The 14,173-nt window shown below is 28.7% G+C and overlaps 1 protein-coding gene and 1 pseudogene across 1 annotated transcript; both read left to right on the top strand.

Annotated features, from left to right (window-relative positions):
* Positions 1 to 3,224: 3,224 nt before the first annotated feature.
* On the top strand, positions 3,225 to 4,958 carry LOC110642272 (beta-amyrin 6-beta-monooxygenase-like; annotated as a pseudogene).
* A 5,615-nt stretch (positions 4,959 to 10,573) lies between these two features.
* On the top strand, positions 10,574 to 12,223 carry LOC110652576 (beta-amyrin 6-beta-monooxygenase). The gene is made up of 3 exons (XM_021808190.2): positions 10,574 to 11,525; positions 11,619 to 11,806; positions 11,930 to 12,223. Exons 1-3 carry the CDS (start codon positions 10,574 to 10,576, stop codon positions 12,221 to 12,223), a joined length of 1,434 nt encoding a protein of 477 aa, XP_021663882.2.
* The last annotated feature ends 1,950 nt before the right edge of the window (positions 12,224 to 14,173 follow it).

The following is a 14,173-nucleotide window of genomic DNA, read 5'->3' as shown; positions in this document are numbered from 1 at the left end:
TGTCTACAACTTCACTTTAATGCATTTAGTATGCATCAAACCATGAAGAGAAAATATTAAACTAAAGTATTTAGATAATTTAATCTTCATTCAGTTCAATTTTATTTAATTTTTACATCCTCAAATCGAAACCAAAATTTAATATTCAGTTTGGCTCTATTAATTATAGATCAAAGAATGACAAAAACATGATTTTTTTTTAATTTGAATTTTGTTCATTTAAAGTGAAAATATTAACAAGTAATGAATATACTATTTTTACCGGCTGTTGAAACGTGATTTAAGGTATGAATTTGTAATGAGTGTCTTTAGGGATTCTATATATGAAATGACAAATAAATAATAATTAAATGTATATATAAATATAATAATTATTATTTTTTTAAAATATTGTATAGTGGTTATAAATTTTTAGAACTCACTTATATATATATGTTCACTTATTAAGACCCACATATATTTACTTGTCTATTCACTATTGGGTCACCATTACATATAAGATATATATTCTACATGAAATCATCATTTTATTATATAATTTTTTTTTTTATTTTAAGACATCAAAAAGCAATTATATTATAATTTATTTATTTTTATTATTATAAAATTTTATTAAAATTATGACTCAAAATCTTTCTTAGATTTAAAGAGATATAAATTTTTTTAATTTGAGTAAGAGAAGTATTTCTCAATAGGTGGCAGCTTGTTTCCTATAATATGTGAAACTTCTATTTTAGTATTATTCTTAAATTGAGTGACTTCCTAATTAGATTAGAATTGAGAAAATTAATACTATAAATAGAAAAATGATAAAAAGATTACTTGACTTTCAATCCTTGGAATAAGTGGCTTTGCTAATTGTTAATGAGTTGTTTTGTCCGTTGATAAATAGCTCCTGCCCATTGCAGTCCCATAAAGAGATAGTTTTGGCCTAAGGAGGAGAAAGAGTATAGTGCAAGAAGAAAAGACTATTGTCCATTGTAGTGTATAATATAGTTAAAAAAGTAAATATATTAGATTATATTTAGAATAGACTGAAAGAGACTAATTAGTATATTTATTATGAATAATTATATAATAAGGATTATCTTGAATGAACTGTATTAATAAATAATATAGTTTTGAGCTTATAATGATTGATTATTATTTATTAATATTGAAAAATAGCATGTCCGTAAACTAACCTATATTAAGAGAGTAAATCATATAATATTAATATTTTATTTATTTATTCTATTTTTTTTATAATTTACACACTTTTATAATGTACAATGATTCATCATAATAAAATTTTTATGGTAAATTATCTTTGAGATAATATATGAAATTATTAATTATGTATGACGGCAGCATGCAAATCCCCATTTTCGTGTAAAAAGGGTCTTTATGACATCATGAATTCTATACCATGTAGCATCGATTATGACTTTGTACATAAGGCATGGGCACGCAAGACTTTTAGAAGGTTTATCTGATAATGTCGGTTGTAAATGGTACTGTTCAAAAGAAATTTGAAATCACAATTTAAAACAATAATGGGTTAGGATGATAAAAGGGAGAATTATTATTTATTTATTCTCTAGTTAATAGGGTATAAAAGTTTAGGCTTAATTAATTAAAATTTTTTGCTGAGTTTTGAGTTTGAATTCAAAATTTGGATTTAGTTCTTTTAAATTTTGTTAAGTTTAAACTCGGCTTACCTATAACCATTTATTTATTAAACTGGTGAACTCAACTCAAATTTTACTCATTTATTATAATCGTAAACTTATTTATTAATCTTTCAATTTCAAGCTCAATTCATCAAAAATTAGAGATAACAGGTCGGGTACTCATGAATTGAATCTAATTAAAATTTTTCTCAATTTAAATTCATTTCAAATCTGATTATTATTACTCAAAAAATATCTGAATCCATTTAATTTTATATATTATAATTAATAATATATAAAAATTAATTTTAAAAATTTAATAATTCTATAAAATATTTAAATATTATTTTATTTAAAATAAAATATATAAATATTATTATAAAAAAACATATATTTTATATTTAATTAATTATTTGAGTAGTAGATATCCAACATACAAAACTCAAACCAATCATCGGTATTATTACTCAAACCCGATTCCGTTTCAAGCCCGATTATATACTACTTAAACCCATTTCAAATCCGATTATATACTACCCAAACTTAAGGTTAGGTCGGATCAAGTACCTGCAAAAACTCGATCAATTGCTATCCCTAATCAAAAAATTAATTAGGCAAATTATTAAAAGAAATTATACTTCCCATTAATTATTATTTAAATTTTATTTAATGATAGAATCAATAAATCATAATAATTAAATAATTAACTATAATGACAATATTAATTAATTTATAATAAATATAATCAAATTTTTTGACATGCCTGATGAATTAAACAAGATGATGATGCCAGAGAAACAGGGTAGCAATCTTTCATGTTTCCCACGAGTCTATTTTACTAGATGGAAAGTCAGTCACTGGGAAAGAAGAGTACCCTATCAATAAGTAATGTACCTAAAAAAAACAGCAAGCAAGTGAAACTGAGTTTCTCCATTATCATCTGTAAAAAGATTTGGTGCAAATCAGCAACAATTAATGGAAGAGATACATATGGGGACACTGCAAGCTATCTCCCAACATTAGCAGCAAACTGTTCGTCTGTTCTGCAATTTCAAAATGGACTAACCAGGCACATTGAAATATAGCTTGACAGAATCTTCTGAATCATAAAAGAATATAAAATTTTACGGCAGGACGATTTGCTAATCATCTGAAATTAAGAATCAATGTAAAAATCAGGACTGTGCAGAAGAATCTTCCCTTCTAACATAAATGCACAAGCGGACATGTGCTCACCAACAAAAGATTGCGAATTTTTTTTTCTTTTATTAGTCACATTACTCAACTATTTATGTCATTGTAGAGATATTGTACAAAAAAGTAATGACAACAAGGCAGCCAATCAAATGAAAGAAGATGAAGCTTTCAGAAAATATTTTACATAATTGTGGATGTTTCTTACAAACCAACAAATTGTTCCTGGTTAATGACCCAGCAAATCAGAATTTCTCAGCTTTGAACAAGTCATTTGCAGCCATCAGTTATCAAACATTAGAGTTAATGACAAGAACATCATTCTTGAATAAATAAGAGAGTGAATTTTAAGGCCATTTTTAGTGCTTGTCTGCCAGAGCTCTGCTCATCCATTTCCATCTTGCTTAATGGAAGAAATCTCGAGTTCAAATCTCCTTCACCTTGCATTGCTCTTTGTCCCTTTATCCCTTGTCTTTCTTGTTTATAAACGGAAGTCTGCCCAGGTGAAACTTCCGCCTGGTACAAAGGAATGGCCATTCTTGGGTGAGAGTCTGGAATTTGTGAAGGATGCTCGACGAGGCCACCCTGAGAAATTCATTAATGATAGGGCACAAAAATACTCGCCGAACGTTTTCCGGACATCGTTGCTTGGAGAAAACATGGCTGTCTTCTGCGGGGCTTCAGGGAATAAGGTACTCTTCACAAGTGAGAATAAGTATGTCACTGTATGGTGGCCACTCTCAATTTTAAAAGCTATGTTAATCCCTGACCCTGATGAAATCTCTGCCAAAGAAGAGTCTGAAAGAAGCCGTGGAATAATGTCTGAATTTCTCAAGCCTGAAGGTCTGCAACATCTCATCCCAGTCATGGATTCCATGGCAAGGGAACAACTGGAGACAGATTGGTATCCCAATAAAGAAGTAAAGGTTTTTGCACTTTCGAAGAAGTACACCTTTACATTGGCTTGTAGACTGTTTATGAGTGTTAGAGATCCCAATCTGGTAACCAAACTTTCTGGCCATTATGGTCTTTTAACTCCTGGAATGCTATCTGTTCCCATCAATTTTTCAGTTACGCCTTATAACAGAGCTATTAAAGCAAGCAAAGTCATTCTTCATGAGCTTTTGGCGATCACCAAGTAAAGAAAAATGGAATTATTGGAGAAGGAAGAGCCATATCTGGACTTGTTAACGCGTATGCTTCTTTTTAAAGATGAAAATGGCACGTTGAAGAGCGAGAGAAACATAGCTATTAATATTTTAGCATTGCTTATTGCCAGCCATGATACCACAAGCACGGCACTAACATTTGTCCTCAAGTTTCTAGCAGAGCACCCCCAAGTGCATAGTAAAGTCTTCAAAGGCAACTTTCAAATGGAACACAATGAAACACAAGATAAACTTATTTGATTTTTTGCAGAACACCTTAAAAATAACAAAACTCGTAGTTTTTTGGTGATAAAATCAGGGATCACATATAAAATTTTCCTACAGAACTTCTTTAGCTAAATTTTATATAAAGGGTTAGTTCTCTTGCTTAATAGAACAAGAGGAGATTGCGAAGTCCAAAGGTCCTAATGAGCTACTGAACTGGGATGACATTCAAGGGATGAAATATTCATGGTGCGTGGCTTGGGAAACAATGAGGCTATTGCCTCCCTCTCAAGGCACATTTAGAGAGGCTATAACTGACTTCACTTATGCTGGTTTTACCATTCCAAAGGGCTGGAAGGTACTTAATAGATAAAGAGCATAAGCTAAATTATATTAGAGTTCATTACTATATGTATATGTTGAGGGAATTATTAGTCCCAATCTATTTCTTGCAGGCTTTCTGGACAGTGTACTCAACCCACAAAAATCCCAAATACTTTCCAGATCCAGAGAAATTCGATCCTTCAAGGGTTGACCTGCACCATATACTTTTGTACCTTTTGGAGGAGGACCTCACATGTGCCCAGGAAAAGAGTATGCTTGGTTGGAGATTCTTATTTTTCTGCACAATTTGGTAACTAAATTGAAGTGGGAGAAAGTTATTGCAGATGAAAAGATCATAATTGATCCAACTCCAATTCCAGTGAATGGCTTCCCAATTTACCTTCGACCTATTTAAATCTGCCGGCACAAGTAATATATCGTGTGGCTGCCTCATTTGCAGGAAATAGATGTTGTCACTGTTCATATTGCACAATTAACATGGTAGTCTTGTCTCAAAGCTACTGTTATCGCATGAATGAAGAGGCATTTTCATTGATTCTTCCCTCAGCAAAACGCGATTTTTATTTTTATTAATAATCACACAATTGTGTGCATAAATATACACCACAGCTATGTGTGTATAAAGAAACCGCTAAATTCATCAACCCGAACAACTTAAATTAATCAAAACTGAAATTAGTAGTTTTACACATTTAAATATTGATTATGATTTGAAAATAATTATAAATCAAATTTTTGAATTTCAAGTTAACATAAGAAAAGTTAACCCAAACTCAATGTGTGTATATATATTAAAGAAACATGTGAAAACCTTATTTTATTTTTTTATTCCTATTTATTTTTACTGAATAATATATTTTGAATTAATATTTATTTTTCAATTAGTGTATGATAAAAAAAGTAAAAAAAAAGAGTTAAATTATAAAAGCCTAAAAGGTATTAAAAAGAAGTAAAAACTGCCCAAACCGAGTCTAACCAACTTAATGTGAAAACCGAATATATGTGATTTTATAATTTAATTTATTAGTTCTTATTTGAATACTATCAAAACTAATTTTATCAATTTGATTTGGCTAAACACAGTGAACCTGCCCCAAGAGATCTTAATCACAGCTTAAACTAGCTCTGCCTACAAAAAATTTAATAAAATTTCCATCCTTTCAGCAAAGCTAGCAGATTGTTATATATACGGATCCATGTGCTTAAACTTGACAATGGGACAACCAAGACTCTAATATATATATATATAACCGTACATGGTAAGGATATTTTGCTAGTTTACTTATGAAGGAAAATACAGTATATTAAATTAGCAAAAATTAAACGACGATTTCTCATATGTTAAAGCACGAAACAACATGGTATTTTTTATGTTATATATATATAATTGTGAGAAAAACTAGACATGGTTGCTTTTTTTCACATGTTATGGGTTGACCTTCAATAACAATATGAAATGTCTCTATTAATACTTTACCTCCATAACGTAAAATCAGTTTATGAGTTGCTGATATAATTTAGGCAACCGTTACATTTGCTTGTCTTTTAAATCCACACCGTTTTTCTTCACGAACTTCACTAGCTTACTCCGTTATTGTCGAATAATTATGTCTACTTTCAGAGAAGGGAAGAAGAAAAAGCAGATAACAATACAGCCTACTACATCAGCTATATCATGGCAAGAGAAAAAGGATCTTGCAGATAAGGAAGAAGATGCCTTGGAAAAAGAAATTGAAGATCTTAGAAAATGGGTGTGAGCCATTTTTATTAATTAGTTTTTGTTTGTGGTAGGTTTGATATTTTCAAGAAACTTTCATATGTTGTGGTTGTCGGCAGTGAGGAAGAAATTAAAAGGGAAAAGAAAAGGCCTAAGATGACCAGAAAAAAGTAATATCACATGATCATCAAGTTTTGGATATTAAAATGCATATGATATTTAACAGAGTTAATGACGAAAAGAAATTCATATAATCAACTTCAAATAGTTTAGAACTAAATTTAGTTATTATTGTTATAAGGAATTTACAATATCATTGGCTAATTATTCTTTTTATGTAATAGGCTGACAAGATAGATTCTATGAATGATGAGCAATTAAGGGACTACCTAAAAAACAGACCTGAAGAATTGAAGACTCTGAAGATGCATAAGAGCAAGCCAAGGCAAAGGGTAAAACAAATTTTGGATATTTCTCCATTGGGATTGTTATTATTATTAAAATGTTTGATTTTGATAAATGAGTCATCAAAATATATATTAAATGAATTTAATTTGAATACCTTCATCATTTATTTATTTATAATACAATTAAGAATCTAACAATCAATTAGGAGGGTAAGAACTTGGTATTAATGAATTCCAAATAGAATGTTATATACTACTTTTTTGAAAAAATTTATAACGTGTCACTTTTCATAAATAATTTCCTTTTGTATTAATTATTATTTAATTTTTTTATATCTCTTTTCATTATTATTATTTATATTACTAAATTAACATTTATAATTTAAATTATTATTTTTTAAAAAATTTAATTTTTAAAAAATGAATACCTTTTGTGATTAAATATAATATTTAAAAATTATTTATATATTTTTTTTATAAATTTATTTATGTAAAAATATTATTTTCCACATATCACATCCATAATAATAATAATAATAATAATAATAATAAAATGTTACTTATGGCCATTAATTTAAAGAAAATTAACCATTAATGTGCGATATCACATTCTTAAAATATATATATGTTTTGAAATCTATTACATTTATGCCAAACGATAATTTTAAATTACATTTATAAATGGTAATTTTTCCTTTAAAAGAAAATCAAAACTCATATTTATTTTAAAGAAAAATCAATATTATTTAGTGAAACATTTTTAAACACAATTCTTACAATTAAATTTAGTATTTAATTGTTAATAATTTACCAACCTAACACGTTTAATTTTAAAATTTAACGAATATTATTATGATTCTCTAGTTATTATCATGACTGAAAGTTTAATTTCTTTTAAAATATTTACTCCAAATTAGAACTAAGTACTATGGGATACTTGAATTTTTATGAGAAATTAATAATTAAAATTTTTTAAAACATTTCTAATTATTAAAAGTAATATATCCAATAATTTTTATTTTTTTTTTAAAAAAAGAGAAATGTCAACATTAAATTTTTTTCTGTATTTTCTAAACAATTATAATATATAATTACTAAATATAATTATCATTCATCATTATGTTCCTTAACTTTTAATTTGAAAATTTCAATGACAGTAAAATCAATATTCATATTTATTTTGAAGGAAAATCAACATTATTTAGTAGAATATTTTTAAACACATTGACTACAATGATATTTAATATTTATCCAAAATATTTAATATTTCATTAAATCATAAAAACTTCAGAATTATTATTATTATTACTATTATTATTATTATTATAAACAAAGAATAATTTATGGCCATTAAAAAAAAACTTATGGCCATTAAGGCTATTGATTTGAGAGCAGTTACTAACTTATTCGACCAAAATTTATGACTAACATTTTAGAGTTTTAAAATTTTAAATAACAACGTTAAAATTCTTTCAATTAAAGAATAACGTTTTTTTTATTAACAATAATTTAATGGTCTAATTAAATCTGATATGAATTTTTTCTATCTCTCTACCTATAAATAGTTAATATTTTTTATCATTTGATATACATCAAACCTTTTTCTCCTCACCAGGTATTCTCTATTAATCTAATTACTCTTAAATCCTCTTTTAATTCGCTCTATTATTTATATTGCTTCTTTCAGGAGTTATTAGTCTCATTCACAAATCTTATTATTTTTAGTTCTTATTTTACTTTTCACACTCTATTAAGCACAATAAAATTAAATTTTTTTTTTTGTAAAAAAATAGTTGAACTAACACAAATTATGAATTAAATGAAAATAATCAAATAAAAATTAATATTATATTGTAGTCAATATATATAAAACCAACTTACATTCTTTATATAAAGTTACTTAAATAAATAATCTACACTATTTTATATAGTTAATACAATCTTTTTTCTTAAAACCTGAAAGCTACCTTTTAAGTCTTCGCTATAAGAGGTCAACAGCCATTTTTTCTCAATTCTTTTTTATTTGCTTTTTTGCATTGAATTAATTTTTTATTTTAGTTAAATAACTATATTCTTATATATAAAAATAGAATTACATAAAAAATTTGACTACAAGTAAGAATAATAGGAAAAATAAAAAAATAGAATGTATATAATAATTTAGTCAATGAATTAAATGTTAAAATAGTCAAGTTTGTAATCTTATCAGATAGTAATTTAGTATCACCTAATTTATTTGACTAATAGCATCAATAAATTTTAAATTGTTTTTTTAAGAAAAATAATATTACTATATTTTAAATAAAATAATTACATAAATTATCATTAATTTATGTGTACAAAGAATTAAAAAAATATATTTTTTAAATAATTTTACCATAAATTAATTTAAAAGTTACTATTAAAATAAAAAAATTATTTAAATAAAATTAATTAAGCAAAAATTTTGAAAAAATAGTAATTTAATAATAAAAATTATATATATATATATATACACACTACTGTGCATAGCACAAGTATTTTGCTAGTTTAATATTAATACAGCTAGAGATTTTTTTTATTAATTTAAATTTATATTTAGAATCTTATAAGAGATATTGTGGTCGAAGAGATTTTATTATTATTTTTAATGACAGGTCAAACAGGCTAGGAAGAGTAAATCTTCTACTTCCACCGGAATAATGGCTTCTGTTTGGAAATTTCACAAGGAAAGTGATGAGCGCTCCCGAACTTAGGACAATTATTTTTTCTAAATATTTTGCTTGAGCCATTATACCTTAATAGTCTTATTCTTAAATTGAGTTGGATTCTCCATTAGATTAGGATTGAGGAAGTATTTTGAATAAATTATTTGATTTTTGTCCATTACAAATTATAATCTCATAAAGCAGAAAGGTTTGAACATAATAAGATAAGGAATTTATTAATAGGAGGGCTCTTGTCATGTAGACAATCTATAAATTAATTATAGTAATTTGGCTTGTCATATAGCTTTGAATTTGTCATTGAAATCTTATATAAATTAGTAACTTGCATTACTCAACTATTTATGTCATTGTAAAGATATTGTAAAAAAAAAAAAAAAAAAGAGTAATGACAACAAGGGATCCAATCAATGAAAGCAGATCAAGCTTTCAGAAAATAATTTACATAATTAAAATGGGGATTTTAAACAAAGAATTTAGGATTAGGAACCCCAAACTAATTATAATTAAAAATCTCAATTTAATTAGGAATATACAATCACAAATTCCTACAAAATTTATTTCTATTTTTCATTCTTTTTCTAAAAATATGTGCTTTTAAGATCTCTAAAAGTATGTTCTGAACGATTGAGTTGATTTGTAAGTTATGTAGAAAAAGACTGGAGATGGTTGACAAAAAATATATGGAGAGAACGATATAGACAATGCTGCCAGACCCGCCTTGTCGCGTACGCATACAAGGCAACTCAATAAAAAAAATTACAAGAGTTGTTGAATTACATCAGATTGAAAAGGTCAACCAGACAACACTTGAATTTTCAGTAATCATTGATATTTTACTGAACATTTTCTTAGCTTTCTTAGCCTTTGTTTCGTAAAAAAATATATCTAAAATAGTTATTTCTTTTTCGCTATGGAAGCAACATTGAGTCAGCACAAGGAGGAATATTTCTTCACAAGAATAAAGAGTTATAATTCGGGTAATAACTATTGACAAACCTTGGTTTGGGTGACGTTAACATGGCTTTCTGCAGGTAAAGAACTGAAAAGTCAACCCTATGAGCTTGTCACACAGTAATTTGGCCAAAAGTGAACGGGTCTATATAAGTAAAATCTATATATAATCATACATCCTACCAGAATCTGCCAGAGCTCTGCTCATTCATCTCCATCTTGCTTAATGGAAGAAATCTTGTGTACAAATCTCCTTCACCTTGCATTGCTCTTTGTCCCTCTATCTCTTGTCTTTCTTGTTTATAAACGGAAGTTTCCCCAGGTGAAACTTCCGCCTGGTACAAAGGGATGGCCATTCTTGGGTGAGAGTATGGAATATGTGAAGGCTGCTCGACAAGGCCACCCTGAGAAATTCATTAATGATAGGACACAAAAATACTCAGCGGACGTTTTCCAGACATCGTTGCTTGGAGAAAACATGGCTGTCTTCTGCGGGGCTTCAGGGAATAAGTTACTCTTCACAAGTGAGAATAAGTATGTCACAGTATGGTGGCCACGCTCAATTTCAAAAGCTTTGCAGTTCTCTGACCCTGATGAATTTGTCAAAGAAGAGCATGATAAAAGCCGTAGAATAATGTCTGAAATTCTCAAGCCTGAAGGTCTGCAACACCACATCCCTATCATGGATTCCATGGCAAGGGAACATCTGGAGACAGATTGGTCTCCCCATAAAGAAGTAAAGGTTTTCCCACTTTCGAAGAAGTACTCCTTTGCATTGGCTTGTAGATTGTTTATAAGAGTTAGAGATCCCAATCTGTTAACCAAGCTTTCTAGCCATTATGCTCTTGTAACTGCTGGAATGCTATCATTTCCCATCAATTTTCCAGGTACTCGGTATAACCGAGCCATTAAAGCAAGCAAAGTAATTCTTCTGGAGTTTTTAGAGATCACCAAGCAAAGGAAAATGGAGCTATTGGAGAAGGAAGAGCCATCTCCGGACTTGTTAACGCGTATGCTTCTTTTTAAAGATGAAAATGGCAGGTCGAAGAGCGAGAGAAACATAGCAAATACTATTTTATCATTGCTTGTTGCCAGCCATGATACCATAAGCACTGCAATAACATTTGTCCTCAAGTTTCTGGCAGAGCACCCCCATGTGTATTGTAAAGTCTTCAAAGGCAAGTTTCATATAGATCACAATGAAACACATGATAAATTTATTTGATATGTAGTTAAATTTTATATAAAGGGTCAGTTTTCTTGCTTAATAGAACAAATGGAGATTGCAAAGTCCAAAGGTCCTAACGAGCTATTGAACTGGGATGACATTCAAAAGATGAAATATTCATGGTGCGTGGCTTGTGAGACAATGAGGCTATTGCCTCCATCTCAAGGCACATTTAGAGAGGCTATAACTGACTTCACCTATGCTGGTTTTACCATTCCAAAGGGCTGGAAGGTACTTAATAGCCAAAGAGCATAAGCTAAATTATGTGATAGTTCTTGAGGGTAAATTATTAGTCCCAATCTATTTCTTGCCAGTTCTCGAGGGTAATTATTAGTCCCAATCTATTTCTTGCAGGCTTTCTGGACAGTGTACTCAACCCACAAAAATCCCAAATACTTTCCAGATCCAGAGAAATTCGATCCTTCAAGATTTGAAGGGAATGGACCTGCACCATATACTTTTGTACCTTTTGGAGGAGGACCTCGCATGTGCCCAGGAAAAGAGTATGCTCGGTTGGTGATTCTTATTTTTCTGCACAATTTGGTAACTAAATTCAAGTGGGAGAAAGTTATTGCAGATGAAAAGATCATATTTGATCCAACTCCAATTCCAGTGAATGGCTTCCCAATTTACCTTCAACCTATTTAAATCTGCCAGCACAATTAATATATAGTATGGCTGCCTCATTTGCAGGAAATAGATGTTGTCACTGTTCATGCTGCACAATTAATAAACTAGTCCTGTCAAAGCTACTGCTACTTTGTACCTAGGTTGTCTGGATCTGTTGGAGCATTGTATCGTGTTTCCTCCATGTTTTTTCATTTAACATATGTTGCTAGGATGGGTGCATTGAGAAAGTCTGCTGCCTGGATCTTATCTTGCTCTGGTAACGTATGTTAAATTTTTCCTTTGTAATGTATTAATAAAATAAGCTTGCCTATTAAAAATTAAAAAAAGCTGCTGTTATTGTGTGAATGAAGAAGTATTTTTGCCGACTCTTCCCTCTGCTAAATCCCATTTTTACTTTTGTTAAACCATAATTATATAGGCCCGATTTAAGAATAATAATTGGCTAATTATCGTCATCTGTACAGATGATTTATCTCAATAAAATATATCATCAACTAAAGCAGTCTCATATAAGTTGTGTTTGCTGACTTTCATGCCACTAAAAAACTTAAATCATATGTAAATATTAGTACGCCTACATCTAAAATTGATTACTCACTTAATTGCATTACTCACATATTTATGTCATTGTGGAGATATTGCACAAAAAAGCAATGACAACAATCAAATGAAAGTTGATGAAGCTTTCAGAAAATATTTTACAGAATTAAAATTGGGAAATTTTCGTGTTTTACAAACCAATAAGTTGTTTAAACAAAGAATTTGTATGGCATACGATCCAGCAAATTACAATTTCTCAGCTTGGGACAAGTTGTAAACAAGTATCATTCAATTAAAAATATGAAAAATTACCATTTAATTATTATATTTTAATAAAACTAATTACGTGATCCCTTTATTTTAAAAATATACTATTTAGTTATCTTATTAATTTGTTAAATTTTTTTAGTTTTTTCACCCATTTTTCTGTTAGTAATAGATTTTAATGACAGTTAAACTATTGGGAATCAATCCCAATAATATATAAACGTAATGGAAATATAAAATAAAGTTTATTAATTCCTAGCGTCTCATTTAAACTAATATGAAGCAAGAATAATGAATCAAATTTTTTGTACCTTTAGATCAAATTTGTGAGATACGTATATACTGTGATGAACGAAACTTGATTGAGTTGTCTCAAACCATTAGTCGTCCATAAATCTAGTCTTTAATAGTGATCCACACAAATTGCAGCACAGAAAATCTACCAAAACCATTTGAGAAAGAAGGGAGAGAATAGGAGAGAGAGAGCTAGCTCTTTCAACTGAACCATTATCAATTATGGGCTATTTGATACCTCTATTTATTGTGTGCTATTAATTTAAATCCTAATCAAATTAGGATTTAATTAATTAGTCAACTTATAATTCCTAATTAGATTAGGACTTTAATTTGACTATAGTGCATAAATACTAACACAAACTACTATTTAATTTTTTTATTTTAATGAAACTAATTAGTTGATCCATATATTTTTAAAAACACATTAGTTAGTCTGTGTAATTTAGTTTTCAACTCTTTAATTCCTTCATTTATTTTTTTTTTACCAAACTGTCCTAATCTTCCTCAACTTATTTCTCTCTTACCCTCTCTTGTTTCTCTCCTTTAATATTTCTTTGTCTCTACACCTATACCCTTCTCTCCTCATTTCCTCTCTGTTTTTCATTTTTTGATAGAAAATGGTACAAGTTATCTGCGCAAAAAGATTAATCAGTTTCCCTAAATCTCCATGTAATCAAAGCAATAATCTAGAAAATTTGTTTCGCAAACACAAAAACAATGACCAAGGAATTGAATGAAAATACTTGAATAATTAAAAAAAATACAAATTTAGATTTAATATCCATAGAGCAAAATTTTTATTTTTATCCAGGAATATGCTTTTCAAAATGTTGTGTTGTTCAAAATACAATGATTAACTAATTT

The sequence above is a fragment of the Hevea brasiliensis genome, chromosome 12 (genome assembly GCF_030052815.1).
Source record: "Hevea brasiliensis isolate MT/VB/25A 57/8 chromosome 12, ASM3005281v1, whole genome shotgun sequence".
In the NCBI taxonomy this organism is placed as follows: Eukaryota; Viridiplantae; Streptophyta; class Magnoliopsida; order Malpighiales; family Euphorbiaceae; genus Hevea; species Hevea brasiliensis.
Note: the sequence above shows the minus strand (reverse complement) of the source record. Positions and strands in the feature narration are given on the sequence as shown.

Excerpts from the sequence above, each read along its gene's own strand:
- LOC110652576 (XM_021808190.2), top strand. The coding sequence starts at position 10,574 with ATGGAAGAAATCTTGTGTACAAATCTCCTTCACCTTGCATTGCTCTTT. Across the intron at positions 11,526-11,618 it reads GTATTGTAAAGTCTTCAAAG|AACAAATGGAGATTGCAAAG; the intron begins GCAAGTTTCATA and ends CTTGCTTAATAG. Across the intron at positions 11,807-11,929 it reads CCATTCCAAAGGGCTGGAAG|GCTTTCTGGACAGTGTACTC; the intron begins GTACTTAATAGC and ends TATTTCTTGCAG.